General features: G+C 40.2%; 2 protein-coding genes across 2 annotated transcripts in view; both read left to right on the top strand.

The window, feature by feature from the left end:
- Positions 1–17,769, top strand: part of gak (cyclin G associated kinase) — a 32,021-nt gene extending 14,252 nt beyond the window's left edge. Inside the window, exons 7-29 of the mRNA XM_074639135.1 lie at positions 482–571; positions 782–917; positions 2,234–2,346; positions 4,359–4,437; positions 6,427–6,544; positions 9,575–9,624; positions 9,864–10,012; positions 10,261–10,383; positions 10,637–10,770; positions 10,901–11,095; positions 11,212–11,329; positions 11,421–11,500; positions 11,651–11,844; positions 12,346–12,507; positions 12,762–12,928; positions 13,683–13,923; positions 14,011–14,184; positions 15,063–15,200; positions 15,325–15,411; positions 15,516–15,779; positions 16,001–16,149; positions 16,525–16,701; positions 17,006–17,769. Of these exons, the coding sequence (XP_074495236.1) occupies positions 482–571; positions 782–917; positions 2,234–2,346; positions 4,359–4,437; positions 6,427–6,544; positions 9,575–9,624; positions 9,864–10,012; positions 10,261–10,383; positions 10,637–10,770; positions 10,901–11,095; positions 11,212–11,329; positions 11,421–11,500; positions 11,651–11,844; positions 12,346–12,507; positions 12,762–12,928; positions 13,683–13,923; positions 14,011–14,184; positions 15,063–15,200; positions 15,325–15,411; positions 15,516–15,779; positions 16,001–16,149; positions 16,525–16,701; positions 17,006–17,107 (3,240 nt within the window). The 3' untranslated portion in view covers positions 17,108–17,769. The remainder of the gene's footprint in view (positions 1–481; positions 572–781; positions 918–2,233; positions 2,347–4,358; positions 4,438–6,426; positions 6,545–9,574; positions 9,625–9,863; positions 10,013–10,260; positions 10,384–10,636; positions 10,771–10,900; positions 11,096–11,211; positions 11,330–11,420; positions 11,501–11,650; positions 11,845–12,345; positions 12,508–12,761; positions 12,929–13,682; positions 13,924–14,010; positions 14,185–15,062; positions 15,201–15,324; positions 15,412–15,515; positions 15,780–16,000; positions 16,150–16,524; positions 16,702–17,005) is intronic.
- A 5,781-nt stretch (positions 17,770–23,550) lies between these two features.
- The window catches only part of aacs (acetoacetyl-CoA synthetase), a 41,858-nt gene continuing 38,566 nt past the window's right edge, over positions 23,551–26,842 (top strand). Inside the window, exons 1-2 of the mRNA XM_074639134.1 lie at positions 23,551–23,891; positions 26,218–26,321. Coding sequence (XP_074495235.1) covers positions 23,753–23,891; positions 26,218–26,321 — 243 coding nt within the window. The 5' untranslated portion in view covers positions 23,551–23,752. The remainder of the gene's footprint in view (positions 23,892–26,217; positions 26,322–26,842) is intronic.

The following is a 26,842-nucleotide window of genomic DNA, read 5'->3' as shown; positions in this document are numbered from 1 at the left end:
TGTTGGACAGAAACCAGAAACGTTTGATTGAATTAACAGCTCCAGGTCCAGGAAGCACCGATCAATCAGGTTAATTATGTTTCTACCATTACCACACGGACACACACTCACACACCGGAGCTTTGCCACAGATGACCTCAGTATGCAGGACCCCGGAGATGCTGGTTTCTAAATGTAATAATCTGCGTGTCTATCTGGCACTTGTATTCAGGCTGGTAGCACAAAAGAGATGCTTCAGGGAAGAGATTTTTATGATGGAAAACAGTGTGTCCTTTTCATAAAAACAATCAGAAGAAAGGAGTTTTTCCCATGGTTCTCAAAGCATTTTCAGAATTTCATAAATTTGTCTCAGAGAAAAAATGATGGCTCAGATGAACATCAAGATTTACCAACATGTTGGTTTTATCTATTGTAAAAAAAAAAAACAGCGTGGTCAGCTGTGCTTGTGTGTTTAATTTTTTTCTTTTCTGTTTATGTGTAGATCACAAGAAACACCACTCCAGCGTACCGAACGCCAGAGATGATCGATCTCTACTCCAACTTCCCCATCAATGAGAAACAGGACATCTGGGTCAGAGTTTTTATCTTTTTATTTTCTGTTTCTCAACATCACAGCTAATCCAAGATGATCAAAGATCGAAACATCACATTTTATGCAAACAACTAAAAGCTAATTTATTATGTAGGCTCATTAACAGACCGTTGGTTGATTTCTTTTCTTTTCTGTTCATTAAGAACGGCGGCTTGACAGTTTGTTGTTGTCTTTATTATTTCCATGCAGGCTCTGGGATGCATCCTCTACCTGTTGTGTTTTAAGCAGCACCCATTTGAGGAGGGAGCCAAGCTGCAAATCGTCAACGGGAAATACTCCATTCCTCAGAACGACGTCAAGTACACTGTGTATCACAACCTCATACGTATGTACTTTAATTTCTGCCTGTCTGTACATGTATTCTTCCATCCCTCTACTTCCCTCTACTCTATTTGCCCACAAGTCACAGATGTCACCACATGTCAAATTTACTGTCACCGTTACCAGCTAGAAACACGTTTAGGATGGCTCCTTTAAACATAACATTCAAATAAGCCCCGTTTTGACCACAGGAACTAAGAACCTTTTGAGGAACGTTTTGACTGCAGGGACCAGGGTCTAAATTAAGTTCCAGGGACATTTTCTGGGGCCTTTTTACCCCCTAAAAGGACCTTGTTGGGGGTAGTACTTTCTGAAAGTACAGGAGCTTTTAGGGTGGAGTTTGCAGGGATGATCGTCGCTGATTGGTCAAACACACACACAACACTGCTGCTTCAACTGTACCGCTTCATTCGTAAAACAAGGAAGCACTCTAGTATTGATTTAGGACGAGGGAAGAGTCTCTTTGTTTGATAACATTAAAAGTAATGTTCGGTTTTGCTGTCGGCGAGAGAGAGATCGAGCGAGCGGAGAGGGTGAGCGGTAGAAGAGACAGACGTGCGGCGGTGCTGTGAATGAGATAAAATAAAGTTATTTTCTGATTGTTTCGCGGCGGTTATGTTCTAAAGCATTAATAAATAACCATCAAACACTCAACAGATGATTTACTGTGGAGACAGACGCTCTTAGTTTAATTTTCCTCCGCTGCATTTCATTCATTACATCCAACGTGCATCAGTAAATACTATGCAGCAGTAAATATCGTCGCAGTGAGAAAAAACCTAACCACAAAAAAAATATTTCAATGTGTTTTTTAGATGCAACACACTGACCTGCAGGCTGCAGAGTGTGTTCACCGCTGTGACCACCAGCAGCCCTCGTCCCATGTCATGTTGCATTTTCATACTTCAGCGGAATAATTTTCCTAACCTTCGCAGGTCTTTAGACCGCTTTGAAACGCAGATAACGATAGACTAAAGGAACCTTTCAGTTCCTTGAAAAGTAGTCCCGAGACTAAAATCACCAGGAACTTCTTGGTGGAAACCCGAGTATAGACACCGTAGAAAGAAATGCCATCACAAGTTGAATATTGGCAGCACAACCAGTACCATGTTACAGCTAATCTAATTAGGTTAAACAGCTCCACCTGGTGGAAATTGTAAATCTGTATATTTCCTGCAAACAGTGGCACAAAAATATACTTGATCATAAACCTCAAAAGAATATGTATTTAAATAGCACATTTTCATCATGCTGATTATTCACGTTGATATAGCTGTGTGTGTGATTTTTTACATTTTCCTCCTCTTCCACCTCCTCCAGGTTCCATGCTGAAGGTGAACCCAGAGGAGCGTCTGTCTATTACAGAGCTGGTCAACCAGCTCCAGGAGATAGCAGCAGCACGCAACGTCAACCCCAAGTCTCCCATTACAGAGGTAGGTGGTGTGTGCATGATAGTGTTTGAAACAAAAAATACTACGGCACTAGATTTAAAAAGCGATACTATAATAAAACTTCTCCTTCACCATCAAGTAGTTATGTTATCTTTAGCACATAGACGTTTACCGTGCTGTGCTGTTCTGTCGCTGTTTGTGGTGCTATTTTTCAAGCCTTTATCTTGAAATGAAAGTCATTGGTTTCTTGATTGAGATTAAAACAAACAGATTTTGAAAGATAGATTTTCAGCAAAATTATGTCTGTGGCTGATGAATGAGTCTGTTCTCCCAGCCAAGAGACATTTGAAGGCGTTATCCTTATCTCCAACTGTCTATTAGTGGCTTCGGCATCAGTTTTGAGTAGGTGACAACTTTCACGATGTGCATTTTGGAGTAAACAAGTTGCTTGGCTGAGACACAGAGGCGCATCCTCAGTGTCTGCCAGCCTGTGAAGAGGCTATTGACTGGCCGACCACACAGCTTCTACCGCAGTGTGTGTTAACGTGCACACACACTCTGAAGTTGCTGTTGTGGTTGCATTTGCTCAGTCTCACACGCACACACACACAGTGGCAGGCTCAAAGGAGTCTGTCTTCTCTTTCCCAAGCTCCTCTCCTTCCCAGCTGGCGTGGTCCAAAGAGACAGAGAGACATAGAGATGAAACTGACATTAAAAACAAGCATGAAGTGATACCAACACTTCAGAAGTAAAGCAGTGTTTTGGGTGGCACCCACAGTAGCTAATTCATTATAATCAGATTTAAGATTTCTGCCACGGTTGTGGAATAGAAAAGCATTGACAGACTAAGCGGCCGCAGCCTCTTATGACTCTTAACACAAATCCTGTTACTTATCACCAAATCCGCACTCGCAGTTGTGATTTAACAGTATGAAAAGCTGATTTCAGTGTCAAAAGTCTCCAGGTTTATAGTGATTCTTCTTTCGTCCAACAACATCCTGGTGTGCAATGTACACATGACACATGATTATATATATATAGCTGAACCAGCGTATGGATCCTGAATTAAATTTCTATCCCAATTAAAAGTTTGAATACTTCAGTTTTTTTCTGTAAATCCTACACTGGTTACCACTGTAGGAAAATCAATTTTCCGGAGCGCTAGTACTGCAGACACTTGCCTCTTTCATCACATTCTTATTGAGATTAGATTATGCCATTGCTCCGGACAAATTGGTAAACTGAAGTTCTTCTGTATCCCTTCCAATTTCTGACCAAACTGAATCCTGCTGAATGTGTGCTGCAGGGTGAAGGCAGATTTTGCGATCGCTGATCTGATTAGAGTTAAGAAGGGGTTTCCCTGCTGGACATAAGGAGATTATAATCCTCCACCTTCTTCTTCTTCTCCTCCTCCTCCTCCTCCTCCTCCTCCTCTCGCTGCTGCTTCTCAGCACAAACATATGGAGAGGCAGACTGTGAGATGGAGCAGAGAGGAGGGAGAGCAGAAAACTTGTGAAGGAAGAGATGGAAGTGAAATACTGAGAGGGAAATGCGGCAGACATCTCGGAGGGGAAGCGAGACGCACAATCTGTCTGGCTGCCGTAACGCAGACACTCCAGTTTTTATCTGAAAAATATGTTATCTAGCACGTCTGACAGGAAAGATTTTTTTTTATTATTTTGAAATGTGTTATGATTGTGCTACTTTTTGGGATTCTTTTGAACTGGTGATTTTACATTTTGGGACAGAGAGGAGACCTGCTGCTTAACACTCAGGATTTCTGTTCCTCTATTTGTGGTCCTCTGGCCATTATTTTCTATCAAGGCCTATTTTTGTTCTTTGCTGGAATATAATTTGGTATTTTTTGTATTATTTCCATTTTTTTAGATGGCAATTTTTTTACATTACCAAGGAAGATTTGTTTTCATCTTAGGTCCTGGCTGCAAGTTTCTTTAAAGTTTTTTTATGGTCTTCATTTTGTTAACTTACCTGTTACAATGTTGAGTGCGTACTACTGCTGGCGCCCGGTGTATGACGGCTATGAATGTCTGCAGCTGCTGGAGCAGAACGGAGGTTTTGGCAACAACGGAGCCCAGCCGCCCATGCAGATCCAGAACGTCCAAAACAATGCAGGTAAAAGTTTGTTTGCATGACAATATGATGCTTTCTGTGGGTTTGGGTCCGTGTTTGTGTTTGTTTTATATAGCGTTTCTTTGTTTTGAGTGTTCACACTTGAGCAGGGGAGCGCAAAGTTGAAAACCTGAATGAAAACAGCAGTAGTGTCATGTCAGTGTCCTGTTTCCAAAAGTGAAATTTTCCTTGATTTGCTGAAGAAGAACCTATAACCCCATAAGGCAGTGGTTCCTAACCTGGGGTCCGGGCCCCTCTTAGGGGGGGAGCCAAAGATCTCAGCCGGTTGAGATTGTCAAAATTTGATTTGCACATGTATGACTAAAATCATAATAACACACATACTGGATAATTTATGCCAAAGTCTGTATATAAAACTATTTAAAAAGCTATATATAGTTGCTGCTCAGTAGGCCACATTGTGGCTAAGCCCAGTATTTCTGCACAGTGTCAGATAAAGATCAAGCTACACTAATTACTATTTGTAGAATTAGATTCCAGTGGTGGCTGCGTGGGTTTGTGTTGGACTCATGTGATCACAATGTTCGCACACACACGCACACGCACACACACACGCAGACACACACACAGACACACACACAGACCTATCCAGACACCACCCAGATATCGGAGAGTTTCTCATGGTAATGAGTCATCTGGTTAGTTCACCTATGACCACACAAACTAAAAAGTCTCCTCCTTTGAGCAACTGTCAGTAAGTCAGTTCCAGATCATCATATGTGTTAGAAATGATGGTGAGAGCATTTGCATGGAGAATTAAAGAATCATGATGGTGGAAATTTCCCAACGTGATGAGATATTTTACTCTTAATCTCATTGCTCAGTCGTTTTTTTTGTTCAACGTGGTTTCCACTCACCGCCTCAATGTCTAGTCACTCTAACCCACTAACCTCAACTGATCTGGACCGTAAAGTTGAGCCTCACATGTAGTTTGTGTAATATATTCAACAAGGTGAGATTTTAATGTCACCGGCTGTGATGGCTTGTATGCTCCGCTTATAAATTGCTTATAGTATTAATCTTTAGCAGAATATAATAGTCACAGGATTGATTACCTGCCAAAATGGGTGTTAGAGAAAACAAACTTTACAGAGCACATAGTGACATTTGGCACAATGACTTTCCCTCCCTACAGTATCGCTGAAGCAGATTGAAGCAGAGTATGGCAGCTCTAGAAATTGCTTCTGTTTTTAGGATATTTGAATTAAGATTAAGAGCACAAGCTGAAGGTACTTGGTGTGAAAATAATATTTATGTTGTTTATCTGCACCTTTTCTTTAAATGAGCATAATAGGCTTTTACACACACACACACACACACACACACACACACACACACACACACACACACACACAGGTTGTGTACTGTGACTGTCCATTAAGAGGATTTCTGCGCGGCCAGTCAACCATCTGTCGAAAGGCAGAACATCTTTGCTCTTTCCCTTGAGGAGTGGCTCCAGTCATACTATCAGACAATTTATCTGGGCAATAAATGATGTTGAGTCATCTGCCTGTCGTTGTATCTCAACATCTGGCAGCTGCATCACAGCTGGAAGCAACTGATTTTATGCAATGCATTTACCTAAAAGTAAAAGTTAAACTAACAATCCTGTTTGCTGAACCACTTCTCAAATGTTTGTATGTGTGACAGTGTTCATCATTTGCCATTTTTGACACTATATACCCACATCTACAGTCATAGAAGATGCATTTTACTTTTCAATTTTCGTTATCTAATCAGACATTTATTGTAGCTTGGTAAACAGATCTTTTCTAATGTATTTAGGTCTGCTCATTTGATAATTTGAAAAAGCAAATATTACTATTTGGCACACTGTTACATGCAAATATTGCATGCATGTTTTTGTTGTCATTGTAGGTTAAACTTTGACCTTGATTTCTTTAGCTAAACCCTATATTAGCGTAATGACAATGTCTATCATATTTAGCATTCTCTCTTTCTTTCTTTTAGGAATATACGATCCTGACCAGTCAGGCAGCGGCATCTTGGATATCTTGAGGGGAGGAACAGAGCGCTTCCTCACCAACATAAAGGACACTTCCTCTAAGGTCATCCAGTCAGTAGCCAGGTAAGCTGCTCTGACCTTGTTACCATGGTTATCAGTGCTGTATTTATTCCTATTCCATTTTCAGTCGTTTACTTTTCAGTGAATCTTTATTATCATTACAGATCAGCTATTACTGACTGTGCTTTATTCATCTGTTTATTTCCTCACTTGCTATAACATGGACATGTGTTGCTGATGAGTCACATTATGTTTGTTAACCTGTGGAGTTGACTGAACATTCACTCAAACGTTTCACATTTTGCACTGGCTACTGTAACTTCACATATGCATAATTATTACTTATTTAACCGAGACAATTCCAGCACTATGTTTGCTTTGGTAATTGCAATTTGATGATGGGGGAAAATCAGCTGACTGTAGAATTTAAATTTAGTGTACTGAAATGATGCACTCGTGGTTTGGAATTATTTTATCGGCATCCACCAAATGGCATAACAGTTTTCTATCAGTCATCACAGTTGCATCAACCTGAAGTAAATGTAGATGAATGTACACCTGCAAGTTGTCTATGTAAGCATTCATACTCATACCTACCTACCTACCCCGCCCCCAGATTTAACTTTTTAAAAGGAACATTTTGCTGCTCGGCTGTCTGATAGACTTTGCAGATGTGAACCTCCCAGAAAAAGACAAACCTTATTTCAAGTTATGTCTCTTTATAGTTCTTTTAGCAACCACTGGCATAAGAGTAACTCAGTGGATGATGGGAGTAATCTAGTCTAGCTACAATCCTTGACAATGATTGTTGATGTTATAGACCGGCGGCCTCTGTGACTGATATGTATACAAATGTTGAGAATAAGCAAAGTGTTCCTTTAACAGCCACTCTCTTCATATTTGTTACAGTTTGATGTTTCATTTGGTTATTATTCTCTCATCGGTTTGTTCCATTTGTTTGGTCGTTTTGTTTATTTTTTGTTGTTTCTTTTCTCTGTCCCAATCCCTCATGGTCCCACTATGTGTCCATCACCTATAGCAACCCAAGGTAAATATGGGTCGGTGAAGTGCGTCCGCTTCATGCGTCGCTCTGTGTGCTCCTGTAGTTTGTGTTTGATTTTTAGAGGAAGAACAACCCTACTAAGCCTTCTTGCTATGCCGTGTCCGCCATCATAGTTTGCTGATCCTAACATCACACATTCAATAATTCAATTGAATGAATGCGGAGCGTGATGCGAATGGACAGATGAGTATCATTTTCAGAGTGAATGGAAGGGTTAGATGATTGGGAAATGATATCAGCGAATGACAAAACAAGTGAAACATATTCTCTATGCTTGGTACAGGAAATGAATAGGCCAGTTAATAACAAGGTGCAAATTAAAGAGCTGGTGTTGGTGATATAGCAATGATGGCCTTTGTTTGGAAGGTGCGTTATGCCACCTGCATCATCTTTATAAAGTTAGATACCAGAAAGCAGTGCAAATGCAACATCCCTCCTTGTTCTGTCCATGTTAATTTAGCAGCCCTTGTTATACCGATCATAGAATTTGTAACAACAAAAACAGACATCCATAGCCTATATTGATGGTTCCCAATCCCAACCTTTATTGTCAGATGTAACCCCTAGCCCTGTCAGGTAATCTCCGGTACCCCTTCCTTAATACCTCTGTTTATTTCAACCATTTCATTACCTTTAACTAACTATTTCTACGTTTTATCTATTACTTTTGGCTATTTTAACCATTTATTCATCACTTTTAACTAACAGTTTTAAAGGAACAGTTTGGGAGATCTATTAGCAGAAATGGAACATAATATTATGTTTTCATTAGTGTATAATCAACTAAGAATCGTGTTTCCGTTAGCTTAGAATGAGCCCTTCATATCTACATAGGGAGCGGGTCCTCTTCATGTTGCACTGCCATGTTTCTACAGTAGCCAAGAACGGACAAACCCAACACTGGCTCTAGAGAGAACCTTTCACGTTTTTACGTTACCTGAAGGCCACCGTAGCTCTCCTTACGCTTTTGAAACTTTGAAAGGATGACCTCTGAGTGAGGCGAACGCCGTTACCATGGTTTTGAACTCGGCAGCTCACGTTACTGCAGTCTTGGAGAAGGGAGGAGTGAGCGGAGGGGTACTCAGTGGTTGCAATCTAGATGCTGCCAAATCCTACACACTAAACCTTTAATGTCTCTGCTCACTTGCTTACTTTTCATGCACTTGCAACACATGGCTTTTGGGTGTTAAAGCTGACTCAATATATGGATTTTTTCTTTCTAATTAAAATCCTAATTTCCATTTTTTTCTAATTTGTCGAGCTGAATATGAATGACTGATTGAATGACTGAGTGAATTGTAGTTTTAATACGAATCCACCGCTTACTAAAACACCATTTTCAGCTATATCCGTGTCTTAACCAGCATCACCTGTCTGTCCTGACGCCATCCAGATAAAATTGAGTGTCATCAACATAGATAGATTAATTTCTTTGCTTGGCCTACGGTTTGTTTGTGTGTACTCAATTTTAATATTTGGTGGGAATCATATTACGTTGATTCTACTGTTGTCATTGTTCCAATATGATTTCTTTTGTTGTAAAATCCAATGGTAGCCTACTTTCTACATCAATTCACTGCCAACGATACTTAGCATCAAGGAGCTATTGGCAGTAATGATCCTCCTGAGCATATTCTCATGCAACAACAAGCATTTGCCAGATGCATGTGCTACTTTAAAATGAACTAGTCATTCTTTAGTCTAATTTGCATGAGTGTGGGACAGCCTTCATTAATACTGGCTGAAAATCTGTATTGTGTGGCAGAGATGCCAGTTCAGGCATCGATTAGGAACATCTCCATCCTGCAACATTGTGGTTTCAAAACCAGACTCATATTAGTATACAGAGATTGTTTGTTTCTGAACCAGTGTGCGTTACCAAGCTGTTTGTTAATGGCTATATTGGTGCAGTCTCCCAGACATTAGTAATGGTTTTATTTCTTTTATTTATTATAGTGATTTGTGTTTTCCCTCCTGACTATATTGTATGCCTACTCTTTTCATAAGTGCACTTGTAATTTCTCTTACAGCTACGCCAAAGGGGACCTAGATATTTCATACATCACCTCCAGAATAGCAGGTAGGCCTAATAACCTTAATAAAACACACTTTTACATCTTTTTAACCCTCTGTTTCTGCATTATTTTGTCACCAAGTCATGATTCTATATTACATGATGAAAACAACGTCCGAGGTCATTCAGACATGGCTTATGTGAAAGTGATATAAGTCACATAATGTCTGTTTAACATTTGGAGAAAGGGATAAACCTTTGATGTACTAGTTACATATTTTTTTTCTCTGCATTTTTCTGTGTAGTCATGTCCTTCCCAGCAGAGGGGGTGGAGTCAGCGATAAAGAACAACATTGAGGACGTCCGTCTGTTCCTGGATTCACGTCATGCTGGCCACTACGCCGTCTACAACCTCTCCAAACGATCATACAGGCCTTCTCGGTTCCACAACAGGGTATGAAGTGTGTGTTTGTGTGTGTCTTTACCGAACTCCCCTGTCTCTCTCAGTATGGGTATGTCACTGCTGTGAGTGGATAGTTTGTTTATGCTTAACAGTCACAGTGTCGGTAGTGTTATTCTCTATTTGGCACTATAATGCAATAGTATTTGCTTTTATTAAAGTAGGGTTATCCTTTCACTTGTGTGCAGCTATACAAGATTCCTGTTGTATTTAAGTGTGTGTCTTTCTGTCTGTGTGTGTAGGTTTCAGAGTGTAACTGGCAGGTTCGCCGTGCCCCCAACCTCCGCAGTCTCTACAGTGTGTGTAAGAACATGCATCTATGGCTCAAACAAGACCAGAGGAACATCTGTATAGTACACTGTCTGGTAAGTCATCTCTCACAACACCTACTACACCATACACCAAACTTAGCATAGTTAACTTTGACTCAGCAACTGCTAGCATTCCTGTTATTCATAAGTTTATTGATTACCTTCGATTAGCTTACTTTGGTAACCTACGTAACCTAGAATAGATTGCAGATGGACCCGCCCTTTAAGTACATGATAAGGAGAAAATGAGGCAGAGGATGACACCTGCTATATCCTTAACTGTTACCTCCACCTTTTGTCTCTGTAGGACGGCAGGGCAGCATCAGCAGTGGCAGTTTGCTCCTTCCTGTGTTTCTGTCGCCTTTTCACCACAGCTGAGGCTGCTGTCTACATGTTCTCAATGAAACGCTGCCCGCCAGGCATAGCACCCTCACACAAGAGGTATGAAAACACACTGGTTTGAATTTTGTCATATTTGTATTTGACTTTAGAATCAAGCGTTTACCTCCTACTACACCAAAATATTACATTACAAGTTGCATGATCCTGATCTTGCTTTTGATTGTTGCAGGTATATGGAGTATATGTGCGACATGATGGCAGAGGAGCCCATCGTCCCCCACAGCAAGCCCATAGTAATTCACTCCATCATCATGACACCCATGCCGCTGTTCAACAAGCAGCGTAACGGGTGCCGGCCGTTCTGCGAAGTCTATGTTGGAGACGAGAGAGTCCTCACCACATCACAAGAGTACGACAAGATGAAGTAAGTTTGTACACGCACAAGAACACCGTTCAGCTTTCCCTAGATAAAAGGAGTAAAAATAATTAGCTATTTCAATTATTCATTCTTTCTCTCTCTCTCTTTTTTGCTCTTTCCAGGGATTTTAAGATGGAGGATGGGAGAGCAGAGATTCCCCTCAATGTGACAGTCCAAGGAGATGTACTGGTGGTGATCTACCATGCTAGATCTACACTGGGAGGACGTCTACAGGCCAAGGTACACAGACACACATAAGTCATAAGTCCACATCAACTGTTAGCACATTCTGGTCAAAAAAAAGCTAATTTTAAACTCTATAATGTTTCAGATGGCATCCATGAAGATGTTTCAGATCCAGTTCCACACAGGCTTTGTCCCCAGAAATGCGACCACTGTCAAGTTTAACAAGTATGTACACAATTTTGAGAAATCAATACTTTTAACAAGATCATCAAAGCTTCAACATTTGTATTTCCTGTTCAATAATATCAACCAAAACAGATTTTCTAATGAACTCTTGAAATGTGTTTTCTCCATAACTTCCTGTTCTCCTGTCAGGTATGACTTGGATGCCTGTGACATCCAGGAGAAGTACCCTGACTTGTTCCAGGTCAACTTAGACATCGAGGTGGAACCCAGAGACAGACCCAGCACCAAGACCCCTCCTTGGGAGGGCTTTCAGACCAAGGGCCTCAACCCCAAAATCCTTTTCTCCTCTCGTGATGAGCAGCAGGAGATCCTCAGCAAATTTGGTAGGTGGCATTGCTTTACAAAAGCCAGGCTCTGGGGTTAGGAGGGTGAGGGTTTGGTTTGGTTTGCTGTGTGTCTCCATCCATCCGTTTCTCGGTACACTTATGTATCAGATAGGGTTGGGCGACATGACGGTATATGCTGTGCGACGGTAGAAATGTGTCCACCGGTAGAAATTTGGTAATACCGTTTACACCGTGGTAGCTATTCTCACGTGATATCGTGTGATCTTGCGAATCCTGCTGCCTGGTAAGGTAACGTGATTTGGGCAGACATGGAGAAGCAGAGTGAAGTTGTAAACACAGAGCAGGAGGAGGCATATACCGTTACTGTGACATAGAATTACATATACAGTGATAGAAGATTTTGGCCATATCGCCCACCCCTACTATCAAACATCTTTCTTCTCTTCTTCCCTCAAGCCCATTGGAAGCATGTTTTTCTACATTATTTTTCTAATTCACATGTCCATATGAACTAAACACTAAACTTAATGACTACAGGTAAACCCGAGCTGCCTCGTCAGCCAGGTTCCTCAGCGTTTTATGACTCCGAGTCGCCCCAGCCGGCTCAGACCCCGGAAGGCCCCAATGCAACAGAACAAGAATCTCCTGTGAGCACCGACAGCAACGCCAACAACTTCTTCCAGACACTGGATTGGGAAGGTACTGTACTTGTGTTGTTGTGATAATACTTGGCAAAATCATCTACATTTTGTCCCGTACAGCCTTAATATTCTGGTTATTGTCCTCTATTCTAAAGAAGGAGGAGAGTGCTACTCATTTTGTTCCCTGCCTTCATTTTCCCAGACAGGATTCAAATCATAAAACTTGATCTACCGCCCCGCCCCTCACTGACTGATTCCAAAGTAACATCAAGTGCTTTATAATTTCCACTGACCAGCTTCTTGTATTTGCAGATGTGGGTGGCCATCAGGATGCCTCGGACAGTCAGGGAGGGGGATCCATAAATGACCAGGAGGACCTGAGTGATCAGTCAGAAGGAGAGTCCTACTCTTATTCTGCTCCCGGTGGGGAGCCGCTGTCACGTGACCCCAGCGAACCGCTGTTCGATGCTGACTTCCAGGTAGGGAAAGTCTTAGTTGGCTGGTTATTAGAAGTGTAACGGCACACAGATGTTCATAGAAGTTTAGGAGTGATGGTTCGGTGGGAGTTCGGTACAGCAGAAAAAAAACGGATACATTTCTTTTCATTTCTTTTGAACAGACAGTAGTGAGGGTCAAAGACAGACAAAATCCTCTTGCTGGGGACTGTTGGAGCATTTTGCCCGCTGGTAACTTTGGTAAACTATTTTGATTAGAAAAATAAGGAACATTTTAAACACTTCTGTATTACACTGTACGAACACTGAACAAACTTGTTCCCAAAAGGCAACAGGTCACAACAGGCTATAAAACTGAAAGCATCTCTTATGCTGTGAAATTGAAAATACAAAATAAATAGAAAAATACAAAATAAAACGTGTGCATTAGGATGAGAGTGTCAATTATTTCCACCTTGGCTATATTTAAACATTCAAAGCTCCAAAACATGTTTATATTGCACCGTATTAAGCAGTAAAACTTAAACTGTGAACACTGAGAATGGCCAGACACACCGTCCTCGTCTTATACACGACTCTCTCTCTGTTGCTGTTGTCGCTGACCAGCTCTGCCGTTTCATTTGCCCTCACTGACTGACTCGCATGCTAATCTTGTTGTGCTAAATCAATATCAGTATCAATACACCCTGAGAGTGTAATGAAGCAGAGCCAAAAGGCTTTATTTTCCTCCTCCACCATTCCATTAATTTCTGTCTTTTCTTGGTGTCTCTCCCCCCAGAGCTCCACACCTGCAGCCGAGGAATCTCCTGTCGGTGACACAGCCGACCTCTTGGGGTTGAACTCCGACCCTTCGATGTCCTCCGCTCCTCACCAAGGAGTCCAGGGAGGACTGAAAGCTGCGTCCAGCAACAGCGACCTCCTCAACGACCTGTTTGCACCCCCTGCTGGTCAGACTGGAGCAGTGCAGGAAGACTTGTTCTTCAGTGGGCCAGTCAGTGGGGCCACAACGGACTCAAAATGTAAGGGTCGAGGATGAGTACGTGCTGCTTTGTTGTAAAAAGAAACTTCCACTTATCCTTGATGCATTTTTTTCTCCCTTGTTGCAGCCACGGGCGACCTGTTCGATCCGTTTGGGATGGGGTCTGGCTCTGGTGTTGGCTCTACTGTGGGTTCGTCTCGGCAGGCCTCTGGACCGGACCTGTTTGGAGATTTGTTGAGTTCTGAAAGTTCAGCTCCCAGTAACCCCACTCCTGTTTCAAACACAAGCCTCTTCAACCTCAGTAAGTGCACCAGCTACTGTGACGTCACTCAGGGTTACGTCTTAAATGTTCCTCTGCTGCCTCAACATATCTCAGTCTGCTTTGAGGAGATATGTTGATTGATTACACACACCTTACTCCGACTCAGGAGCAACCAAACCTACAGTATCTTAAAGTCTTCTCAGTTTTGCTGGACAAACCATTTTCCTCTTTCCTCCCTCTATTGGCATTTTTCAGCAAGCAACATGTATATAAACTTAATTGGTGATACTTTGGTTATTTTGTCTTAAAGTGAGACATTACAGGCAACATTGTTTTTCATGCACTGGTCAACTCTTTTGAAGGTTTGGGGCTATTTTGCTTCCATAACACGTTCTCTTTCAGAATAATGGAAAGAAAACATCCAAAAAAAGGTGTTTATTTTACTACTTTGTCTATTTGCGTCTGTAGATTTTTCCTAAATTCACCAACAGTTAGCATTCGATAATACCTCATTTGCATATTTATACGTAACATTTCAATTTGTAATACAAAAGATTTTTATATCTATTTCTTACGTTTCTTTTCATTTTATTCAAAATTAGTTTTTCTGTCATAATCTGAGTCAGAAATCTCCACTTCAGTAGCATTTACTATACATTCATCCTATATTCTGAAGGTTTTTACAGAGGGGTTGGTTCATATATCATTCATCATTCATAGACTGATTTATTTAACAATTTATTCCTAAAAACATGGCAAAAATGTATTTTTCATGGCTGTTGACAGTATTTTCTGATTTATGGAGTGAAAAAAAAGAGATATCCAAAATTCCCTCTGCACATATTTACTAAAATAATGCCTCATTTGCATATTGTTGTTGTTTTACCCTATTTACCTGGAGTGTCTCCCCTTAACAGATAAGCTAGTGAATGATGCCCCTAAGATGACATCATCAGCCAGCCAACCAGACCTGCTGGGCGGATGGGACAGCTGGACAGCTGGCACCACCACTAGCATGAGCGCCACCGTCAGCAAACCCAGCAAAAGCAACACAGGTGCGTGAGGGAACATTACAGTATGTAGAGGTTACTGAGTACTATGAGTTGGCAGTTTTGTCGATAATCTTGAAAATGATAAAACCAAAAACTTTTAAGTCACATGTTGTTACTGTGTCTGCAGCTTCTGGTGCGACATCCATGTCGAAGGCCAAGTCTCAGACCTTTGATCCGTTTGCCGACCTCGGAAACCTGGGATCCAATTTAGCAGGTAAGAGGCCGGGTCACATATCTAATGCCCTTAAAAGAGAAAAACGTGTGAGCTCTTGAACCTATAAATTCATGTCAACTAACATTCCTCCATGTTTCTTTCAGGTTCCTCCAGCAGTAAGGGGCCTTCTTTTAGCGCAAAGGCTTCTTCCTCCTCCTCTTCCTCCTCTGCTAAGCCTCAAGCCCAGCCATGGCAGTCTGGGAGACCCGCCTCAGCCCAGAGCAAACCTTGGATGTCCGGATCAGGACCTGGGTCCGTACCCAAAACACCCTCTGCAGGCACACAGTCCACCAAACCCAACTACAACCTCAACTTCACTAGTGTCATCGGAGGGAGAGAGGAAAGAGGAGCCCGTGGGCCTGGATTCGGTAAGAGACATCGAGTAGAGGGGGAGTTGTTTCAGGAGTTAGGGATCATATTTATGGTTGATTTTCCACAATTTTCGCACAAAAATTAAAATGGAATTTGTAATATTTATGTACAATAATGTGTTGGTACTCTGTTCTCTATTGTGGCGCAAACTCTTCCTGGGAATTGAGCCAAAGTTCTCCATAAAGACTTCATTTCTCTGTGCTGTGTTCTAACGCAGGGCCAAAGCCGAAAGTAAAGCAGGATGATTTTGAGGACCTGCTGTCAACTCAGGGTTTTGCCTCCAGACCTGATAGGAGGGGACCAAGGACCATTGCTGAAATGAGGAGACAGGAGATCACAAAAGACATTGATCCACTTAAATTACAGGTAATGGACTAAATACATATGCAAAGGACATGTTACTCACATATTATTCAAAACAAATTCTTATTAATCGAGATTAAATATTTTAATCGATTGACAGCCTTATTAAAATACAATTTAAAGTTTTGGTTACTGAGTAAATCACCTTTGTCCACTGGTTTATGCACCAGATGATTTTACTAGAACAAAATAGGATTGAGTCACCTAATCTGTCCGTTCTGTTTCTTGCCAAAAGGCTGATTAGAGAGTCCAATATGGCACCTTTTGGCTTGTGATACTCGGAGCTTTAGCTCACAAAGTAGCCTCCCAGTGCCGATGAGTGTTTGTGCCTTTTTCATAGTAAAAATAGTAAAGATTTGTTTTATTGTCACGCTGCAGATCTTGGACTGGATTGAGGGGAAGGAGCGAAACATCCGAGCGCTGCTGTCAACTCTAAACACTGTGCTGTGGGAGGGTGAGACCCGCTGGAGGCCGGTGGGCATGGCTGACTTGGTGACACCTGACCAGGTGAAGAAGTACTACAGGAAGGCTGTGCTGATTGTCCATCCAGATAAGGTACAGTATAACATTATGCATTGAGCCAGGGTCGGGATAAAAGACAATGACGAGGCAAAATTGAATACTGTTTATCGTAAAAGCTGTTTTCAACAAATATTTCATCTTAACTGTTCTTTATTCTGTATTAACTGTATGCTCTCTCTCTCTGTCTCTCTCTCTCTCTCTCTCTGTCTCTCTGTCTCTCTGTCTCTCTCTCTCTCTCTCTCTCTCTCTCTCTCTGTCTCTCTGTCTCTCTGTCTCTCTGTCTCTCTGTCTCTCTGTCTCTCTGTCTCTCTCTCTCTCTCTCTCTCTCTCTCTGCAGGCAACAGGCCAGCCGTATGAAGATTACGCTAGGATGATCTTCATGGAGTTGAACGACGCCTGGTCAGAGTTCGAGAACCAGGGATCCAAAGCACTCTTCTAAAACCCTGATCTGGATCCCAGCTAGACCAGACCAGACCAGACTGGACTGGATTCGGCCTAACCAACACAAGGGTTAGACTGGGCCAGATTGGACAGGACTGAGCCCACATTGGGCCTTAGGGGGCGCGGAGCCTCTGAGAGGTGTCCTCTCTACCATTCCCTTCACTCCCTTCTTCCTTCTTTACTTTCTTCTGTTTCTACGGTCAAAGGAAAAAAAAGACCTTTTGCCTGTTAGGGAGAACTTCCTCACTGGTTCGGTAAAATAAACATTGTGATGGTTCTTAAACTCACTGCCTACCTGTACGACTGCCTGAGTGGTGCTGCAAACATCTGGAGGGAAGAATGGGTGACAATCACACGGAGAAGACGAGATGGAAAAGAAGTCAGATGTTTCAAGCTGATTATCGTGACGGTGGTAGTCAGATAAAAAAAATTGTAATGACCCCACACTAATGAAATGCTGGTTGTAGCTGGTAAGTTTGTCATTTGTGCAAACAACCAGTCATTTTGCTGACTGGTGAAAAAAAACAAAAAACATGGCTGTACATTTTTTCAGCATGCCAGCCTACATGGAAGTGTTGTTTTTAAGCTTTGTTGCCTCAAAAAATAGCAAATGTTGCTGATGAATCTTGGAAAAAGCAACCAATGGACAAAAAAAACAAACTTCTATCCTGCCTCTAATGCAGAAGCAGGATTAAAATCTCCCCAGGAAACAAGATAGATCCGTTGATAATTCCCATTAATACTTTGAAGTGCTACTGCTGCATCCTTTGTGGGGGTCAACAGTTGGTCGGGTTTGTTGTTGAGCCATTTCCTCTCCAGAAAGACTTGCCTGCTGAACACTACGAGTGCTGCTTCTACCATTACAGTTCCTGCTACACACACACACACACACACACACACACACACACTCCTCAGATTGATGTTAAAACCTGCATCCTGATCTTCTGACAAAGGAGCTGAACTTGTTTTGGAGCCCCATATAATCCTGAGCGGGCAGTCTGTTGTTTTTGAAGTGCTCTTTTAATTCCACCCACTCAGGCTATACTGTGTAGCTAACTGCATGCTCTCTCACACCAAACCTCTACACAACAGGAGGGTGGGTGTGTTTGATTTCAAACCAGGGTAGTCCAAACGGGCGAGGGGGCTCTTTTTATTGAAGTGCTCTTTTTCTTGTAGCAGAAACAGAGAAGAGCCTGAGCGGCAGGACGACATGCCTTCAGCGCTCACGCTGCTCGTTGCTTCTGAGCATCTCCGTCATCACCGTCGTTATTAACCCCGTCTCTTTGTCTCTGTAAGACCCCACCCACCTCCAGCGCCGAGTTCAGTGGACATTTGTTTGTCAGTGCATAGGAGGAGATCACAAAGTGAAGGGATGAAAAGAGAATATGGTGATTTAATCTGGTTGCTTTTAGTTTGACTCTTTCTCGTATTTTTGGGGTTCATTCTGAGCTTTTGTCAGTAAATCATCACATCAGTGTAAATATAAAAATATCATCCATCAAGTGGCTTTGTTAAGATTACAGCCTGGGCGGTTGATGCATTATTGAGCTTGACTGTGTGAACGATTGTGTGTGTGTCAGTATGCGTGTGTAGAAGATAATGAAACCTTGTTGGACATCATGCTTTCATGTCTACAATCACAATCTTTTCTTTCTTAATTTAATTTTGTTCAGCCTCTCCCACACTTCAAAACAAATCTTTCCAACTTTTGCATTTCCCCCTTTTATTTTACATTTTACCTCATGGACCAATCAAATCACCTGTTTTCTTATTTATTATTATGTTTTTTGGGGGGGCGGGTTGGGGGTTATAATGACATGTATTCATGCATATTGATGGCACAAGTGAACATTTTTCAGATAATATATAAGTGGAATGTGCTGAGAGCAAGTGGGACCGTTGTTGGTTGATCACAGTGAGCCTCTTTGTTGCTGTTTTCATTCCAAAGCATCTCTTATTAATACGAATGTGCTTTTACAAAATATATATCCTCTCTGTTGTTAAGATGTATGTGTTTATCATTTGTCCCCTTCAGTCTGTCTTTTTGTTGTTACCTTTTTTGTTTTTTGTTTTCCTCTCGCTTCTGTTTTGCATTTTGTTAAAATTCCAACACGAGGGGCCAGTAAACCTAAGTAAGAAAAAAAATACAACTGATGCTTGAGTTTCAGTTGAAATTCTCTTTGACAGTACCATCATAGTATAAAGAGGGAGGATTGCAAAACCACACATCGGCAGTGTTTACTGTACCAAATTACATCATACTAATATGAATGTATGTTTCAATGCAAAAACAAATAATTAAAAAACCTTTTGATTTGAGGCAAATATTTTGGTGTTTCATTGTCTTTATTTTGAGGATTTACAATAGCTTCATTTCGCTGAATATAATTTGTATGTATCTCATTGCAATTGTGACTATAATCATCTTCGTGTAACGTTTGTTTATGATCAGTAAGTATTAATTATTTGAATGATTAACGACTTTTTAAAAAGCTGCTGAGTCAAGTGGAAATTAAAATTTTTGGAGGTGTAACTAAAGAGGATTGGTGGTGAAAAAATGAAAAACTATGAAATGTATTCTATGGTAATGGTGTATGAGTTATTTTGTAACAAGCCCAGTTCTATATCCATGTCCCTTTCATGATTAGAAATTTCAAAACAAAAGCACACCTGACAGTCATCACACCTGACAATCTTGCAATAACATACCTAAGTCTTATGGTCAAGCCTGTATGTTTATGCACTTTTGTGACTTTTTCAACCCTTATTACCTCAGATAAAATCTCTAAAGCTTTGGCCAGTTATTAGTGATCTAAAATGAATTATTTCCCATAAGCCAGAAAACAGTGGTGCTGTTGTAATATTACCACACAATAGTGTTTTAGAGGTTGCATCTTTAGAATTGAGTTTTGTTTAGGTTAAAAATAATCTTTTAGCTTCATATATATATGAGTTTATAGTTGAATTCATAATTAATGAAACGTACCCTTGCTAAATATAATGCACTACATTCATCATTATCCTACAACTTTCCACTTGTATCCACAGTTCAGTGAAAGTTAGATAGTCTTGCTTTAATTTAATTGTGTAATATGTGGTTTAAATGGGCCAGAACCAACACTGAAAGACGCTGATTCCACATTACAAAATATTATCAGACACGTTGCAACATTTTCTGTTTGGCCAGCCTATCTCTTGCTTTATAGTACCTGCTGTGCCAGTTCACATAGCAATGCATAAAGTCTAAAGACAATTAAACTCAGTCACCGGGATGCTCATTCAGCCCAGTTTATTTGATAAAGTGGGGAATAAGAGATTTTGGCTCCCCTTTTTTTTTTTTAGTTTCTTCGTGCGTGGATGGCTTGTAGGTTTTAATATTTAATGTCAATGGATTACGTTTCTATTTGCACTTGCTTGATGACTGAACAATCTTTTTTTTTAAAAACAATATATTTATTGAGTTTTTTCCCCTTTTATTCCCCCCACAAGCGATAGAACATATCTTATATCTTACGTCCCCCCCGACGTAAGATAATTGCATGAATAAAATTAGCATATATGATAACAAAATAACTGTAGTCACAATTGTGAAAATATAAGTGAAGAAAATTAAATAAATAAAAAAAATAAAAAATGAGAAAGTAAAAAAATAATAGAAAAGGAAGAAAGAACACATATATTCATATATATACATATATATATATATATATATATATATATATATATATATATATATATATGTATATATATTCATATATACATACATACACATATAAATAAGTAAAAACAAAGAGAGAATTACAGAAGTAATAGTAGTACAAGAGATAAACAAGCTATAAACATGCAGTATATTCTCTTAAACGGTCTGACCATGGACAACAGCATTAAGAGAAGAACCAGTATGTAAAAAGGTTACAAAGTCACCCCAACATTTATCAAAGAGCCATGGTTTCTTTTGGGGATTAAACATAATCTTTTCTGAAGGTAAATATGATGAAAGCTCTTTATGTATTATATACATTATATACATATATATTATAATGACTGAACAATTGACTGAGATTGGCAATAATGCCTGAGAAAAAGAGGCATTTTCACAAATTGTAAGAGCAGGTTTTGTTAAAAAAAAGTGTGCAAAGATATATAAAAGACAGTTGTGTCATTATTGTGAAATTGCTTAGGGGAAGTGAATTGAGGTCATATTGTAATGCAAACTAAACCAGACTAGACAGGACATGGCTGAACTGTAAAAGAAAATTTCCCTCATTGAAATCAAAGTAGATATGGCACCACCAGACAGTGAGGAGGGTCTTTCTTCCCTCGCTCTGATTGGGCACACCCCTAAAACGCTCCTACCGTCCTGCTCTCTGATTGGCTAACATTCCTCCTTTGAACCCGGAAAGCCGGCTTGTGATTGGTCGAACGACACGCCAGTCCAACGTTCCACATCCGCCTCCAGCATAGACCGATGCGTCGGCTGATGTGGAACCAGAGCTGAGGACCAATCAGAATGCTTCTTTTTGACAGGCAAGTTTCTCGCGTGCACGAGAGACTCGTCTGTGTAATTCTATTGCGCGTTCACGTGTGGGAGATGTTCAAGATTTCTACAGGATGCAACTACAAACAGTCTTTGTGCGTGGGTTAAAAAATCCACTAAATCTATTTATTTTTCTTAAAAAGTGAATGCATTTCTATTGGCAAGTGGATAATCTCATATTTTAAACATCCAGCCTGTACAGTATGATGACAAACACTTTTCTATCCATTTCAAAAAACAGGCAGGACGAGGTTTTGGAATATTTGGTTTATTTACCTTTAGGTTAGATTAGATTTTTTAACTTTTTAACTTTTAAAATCTTTTTTTTTTAATATATACTTTATTTTTTCCCTTTTTTCAAGGCTGTTTTCATATATGCAATCCACTGTTCGTAATTACAACAGTCTATAAACCAACTTTTAAGTAGATGAGCTAACAGATAAACCCATCCAGTGCACTAGAGAAAACAACCTCAACATTCAAAACCGAATCAAAACCAAGAAAAGAAATAACAATAATAATAAATACAAAAATAAACATTAGAGTTAAAACAAAACAAAACAAACAAACAAAACAAACAAAAAAAAACACATAAAAAAATAAAAAATAATAATAATACAAAAATAATAGAGTAATAATAAACTTTTAAAATCGTAATAGTGGAATATAGATTGGTCCCCTTTGTGACAAAAAAACAAGAGATACGGATCAGTCTCATACAGACTCAGCAGACAACAAGGTGCCACAACAGTACACAACACTAACACACAAACTAGCACATATTCCAAGATGACTTATTAGTGCAAGAGCCCATCTAGCCACTAAATGAAAATAAATAAATAATAATAATACTTTATAATTAATATAATAATATAAAAGGCTGACCATAAGTGATGCACCTGGAAACTAGACAAATCAAACAGGCAATAAATATGAAATGTAATCTTAAAATTTGCAATTGTAAAATAAATAGTCTACATATACAATAGAGATAAACATATTGAGATGAAGTGACAAATAATCATAAATTAGCATTAGATAGAAATACCTCAAGTAAAGTACAAGTACCTTTAGATTACACTTGAGTATAGTACCTGAGCAATTGGTCGCAATTAAATTGCACCAATTCATTCAACTGACTCCAAAATTTTTCAAATTTCTTTGACAGCATCCCAAGTTTATTTACAACCCACATATCCATCCGGAGTTAAAAAGTAGAAATAAACCAACCCTTAACGCAACCCTTATCACAACTCTTCCTCAACCATATACCTCCAGAAAATATCTTTTCTTTTATAGCTTTTTAAAGTGATTTATGATTGTGCTCCCATTCCACAAATCCACCACACAGACTGAAATACACGTACTCTTCTTTGTTGTACAAACACAATGCTTTTTAAAATTCAATTTTCCTCTTAAATTATAACCCAGCCTCCCTGTCACAATTTTTTTTTTAATATTGCCCGGAAGTGAATTATGTCTTGCTTTGAACATAATTATTGCAGTTCTAAATTTGACCAAATCCATGAATTTCAATGCATGTGACTTTAAAAACAGTGTGTTTGTGTGTTCCCTATATCCCACATTATTGAGTGATTACTGATTGCTCTCTTTTGTAGTATGGTTGTAAGTTGCTTTTATAAGTGTTACCCCCAAACTTCCACACAGTAATTCAGATATGGTGATACAAGTGAAGAATACAGAATGTGCAGTGATTTATGGTCCAGTATGTGTCTTGTTTTCCCTAAATTGGTCAAGTATGTGTAAACACATGCAGTGAACTTGACGTTGCCGTTATTTTTGAACACTTTGCGTTCTTGAACCAAACTCGCTGTTACGCCATGACGTCAGGGCGTGGTCTGTCAGTTATTCCCTGGCAGCTCCACGCTTGCCTTTGACAGACAGAGCCTTGCTAGCTGTAGAGCACTGTGACTGTACTGTACTCCTCCAGCAGCCATTCAGACTGAACTAAGCAGCTCTAGCAGCCGGTGATTTAACCTTAACACGAAGCCCTCACCTCCAGGGACAGACAGCTAGCTTCAGTAAGGAGCTCACACTAACCGGTAGTCTTCAAACCGCCACTAAAGAAGAGACGTTGACATCAAGATGTCTAAAGACACGGAAGGACAGAGCGAGAAGATCATGGACATGGAGAGCAAAGTGTTGTGGTACCCGGACTCCAAGAGGAACACACAGATGGACAAGTTCAGGATACGGGTCAACGGGGACTACGGACTTAATCTGGGTGAGTAGAGACTAGAGAGGAGGGAGGAGGACAGACAGAGAGACAGACAGAGAGGGAGAGAGACAGAGAGGGAGAGAGACAGACAGACAGAGAGACGGAGAGAGAGACAGAGAGGGAGAGAGACACACACACACACACACAGAGAGAGACAGACAGACAGAGAGGGAGAGAGACAGACAGAGAGAGAGACAGAGACAGAGAGAGGGAGACAGACAGAGACAGACAGAGACAGACAGACAGAGAGAGACAGACAGAGAGACAGAGACAGACAGAGAGACAGAGAAAGAGTGACAGAGAGAGACAGAGAGACAGAGAAAGAGTGACAGTGAGACAGACAGAGAAAGAGAGACAGACAGAGAGAGACGGAGAGAGAGACAGAGAGACGGAGAGAGAGACAGAGAGGGACAGAGAGAGACAGTGAGAGAGACACACACAGACAGAGAGAGAGAGAGACAGAGAGAGAGACACACAGAGAGAAAGACACAGAGAGACAGGCAGAGAGAGAGAGAGAGAGAGAGAGAGAGAGACACAGAGAGAGAGAGAGACATTGAGAGAGACACACACACACAGACAGAGAGAGAGAGAGAGAGAGAGAGAGAGAGAGAGACAGAGACAGAGAGAGAAACAGAGTAGGTGTTGCAGTGAATAATGTTACCAGTGTGATTTTAAACCTGTGAAGCTGATATCTGAGCTGAACAGTGTCTCCTCTCTGATATCTGTCCTTGTATTGTGTACTTCTTTATCCTAGTACCTCTAAATGAGCACAGTGTAAAGCTGCTTTGCACTGCAATGTTTCAAGCTAGCTTTGGTGTGCAGACATTTAAAGGGGGTGCTGAAGAGACAGTGAATCCGCATGCAGGTATAGACTCATATTATTATTATTAATAATAATAATGTTATGCAACTCCCCACTCCAGCACTACACTGCAGCTCTGCTTTATTGATCTCATCATGTCTGGATTAATGTATCCCCAGCTCCTCACTGGAGACTGTCTGCAGAGCTGCCAGTGAATGAAAGCTGTTTGTTTTATACTACTGTGTAAATTTAAGCCAACAGGTTTCTGGAGGAATGCTGAAAAACTTGGTTGGTCTGGTATTGAATGGAGATAGAGATAGAGATAAAGATAGCGTTATTTGGGAGATAAGGGACAGCTATGGCAGATATTTGTGTGTGAAATTTAGAATAAAAAAATAATTAATGACGTCAGAAATGGAGTTGAACACCTGTGTTGATTCTCAGAAGTGTCTGAACATTTGCTTTTAATCCTTTGGGTCCTCACTGAAGCCAAATCTCTCTCCTCTTCTCTTCAAGAACCTGTTTATCTTTCAGTTTATCTTTGTTACCAGGTATATTGAGTCTTCCTGTACAGCAGCCTATGTATTTGCAAGGTTAACTATCAAAGTAGCTGATATAGAGGACAACTTTTCCTTTAAATCAATAGTTTTCACTTGTAGTTTTCACTGGTAGTCGGGATCCCTCAAGGTAGGGTTGGACCATATAGAGAAAATCAAATATCATGTTAATTTTTACCAAATGTCTTGATATCGATATTGCGACTGAATATTGGTGCTTTCACAAAATTAGATTTCTTTAAAATAATTCACAGTAATGTTGATATTAGGGCTGTCCACAATACCATTTTTTGGGCTTCGAAGCTTTGGTGAGAAATATTCGAAGGTATTCAAAGCTATTCTCTTCAGTCTGTCTGTCTCCATCTGCCCTGTTTCAGTGCCGCTGCTGCACGACTCATGCACCTCTACACACAACAAACAGCGATATCTGTCTGAGAATAACTAATAATAATCAATGTTGAATATGAATATAAAATAATGTTGTGGGATTATTCCTTATTTTATGGGCTATTTTGGGATTCATACATTATTACTACATACTTATATATTAAAAAAAACAAAAACAAAGCATTCTATAAACTGATTTGGAGGTCCATTACCATGACAACTCTCGAAGCTTCAAAGCAGGGTCAGCTCTAGTGGATATAACGACTAAATGGGTGAAGGCAAATAATAGAACCACTTGAACAGTCACAAAGTTACATCACTTTACTGCAATGCAGCCTTTAAACCCAGGAAAAGACACTTACGATATCTAGTCTCATATCATTATATCAATATAATATTGATATATTACCCAGTTCTACCTCAAGGGTTGCAAGATACGTCTTTTGCTTTAGAGGTACTTGCACTAATGTCTGATCTTTTCTTATATTCAGCCGACTGAAGCAACTTGACATTATATGTTTGAGCTGATAGTCCCACCTGTAAGCTGATATGTTTGTTATAAATCTGTATATTCTCTGTCCTCCAGTCAACTACAATGACCTCTACCAGTGGTCGGTGGACAGCTACCCAGATTTCTGGGAACAAGTGTGGCGCTTCTGTGGAGTCGTCAGCTCCAAACCTTATGAAGAGGTGAGTCCATCCTCTGCTGGTACATTGTATCCTGAAGGAGAATGGTTTAGATGTCAGCCTTAAATTTAACAGCCATGGATATCTGACCGTAAAAAAATGAATAAAATCAAATTTTTAGAACAGAATATTGCCAACAAATGATTTTTTTTAGGTTTTGAAATGACTGGCTGAGTAAAGAAAGCATTTAACTTGTGAGGTTTTTCTTTTTTTATGGTGGTAATTCTCAACTCTGCTGCGTTCGTATGGTTCTAAAGTAGTACATTAACCTCCTTTTGTAAACATACCCCTTTATGTAACACTGGAAAATGGTTTTCCGCTCCAGTGTACCGATGTGGCCATAACATGCAATTATTAGGCAACATTCATTCAGCACACACTTTCAGATAAAATGCATGTGTACGAACAAATTATGAGATTCATCAACGTTTTCTTACTTACAAAGTGATCGTATGTAAGAGCAACATTCAGCACGTGAGTATATTGATACGCACAAGTTCTTGTTATGGATTGTGGCTAGTTTC

Source organism: Sebastes fasciatus, chromosome 6, assembly GCF_043250625.1.
Source record: "Sebastes fasciatus isolate fSebFas1 chromosome 6, fSebFas1.pri, whole genome shotgun sequence".
In the NCBI taxonomy this organism is placed as follows: Eukaryota; Metazoa; Chordata; class Actinopteri; order Perciformes; family Sebastidae; genus Sebastes; species Sebastes fasciatus.
Note: the sequence above shows the minus strand (reverse complement) of the source record. Positions and strands in the feature narration are given on the sequence as shown.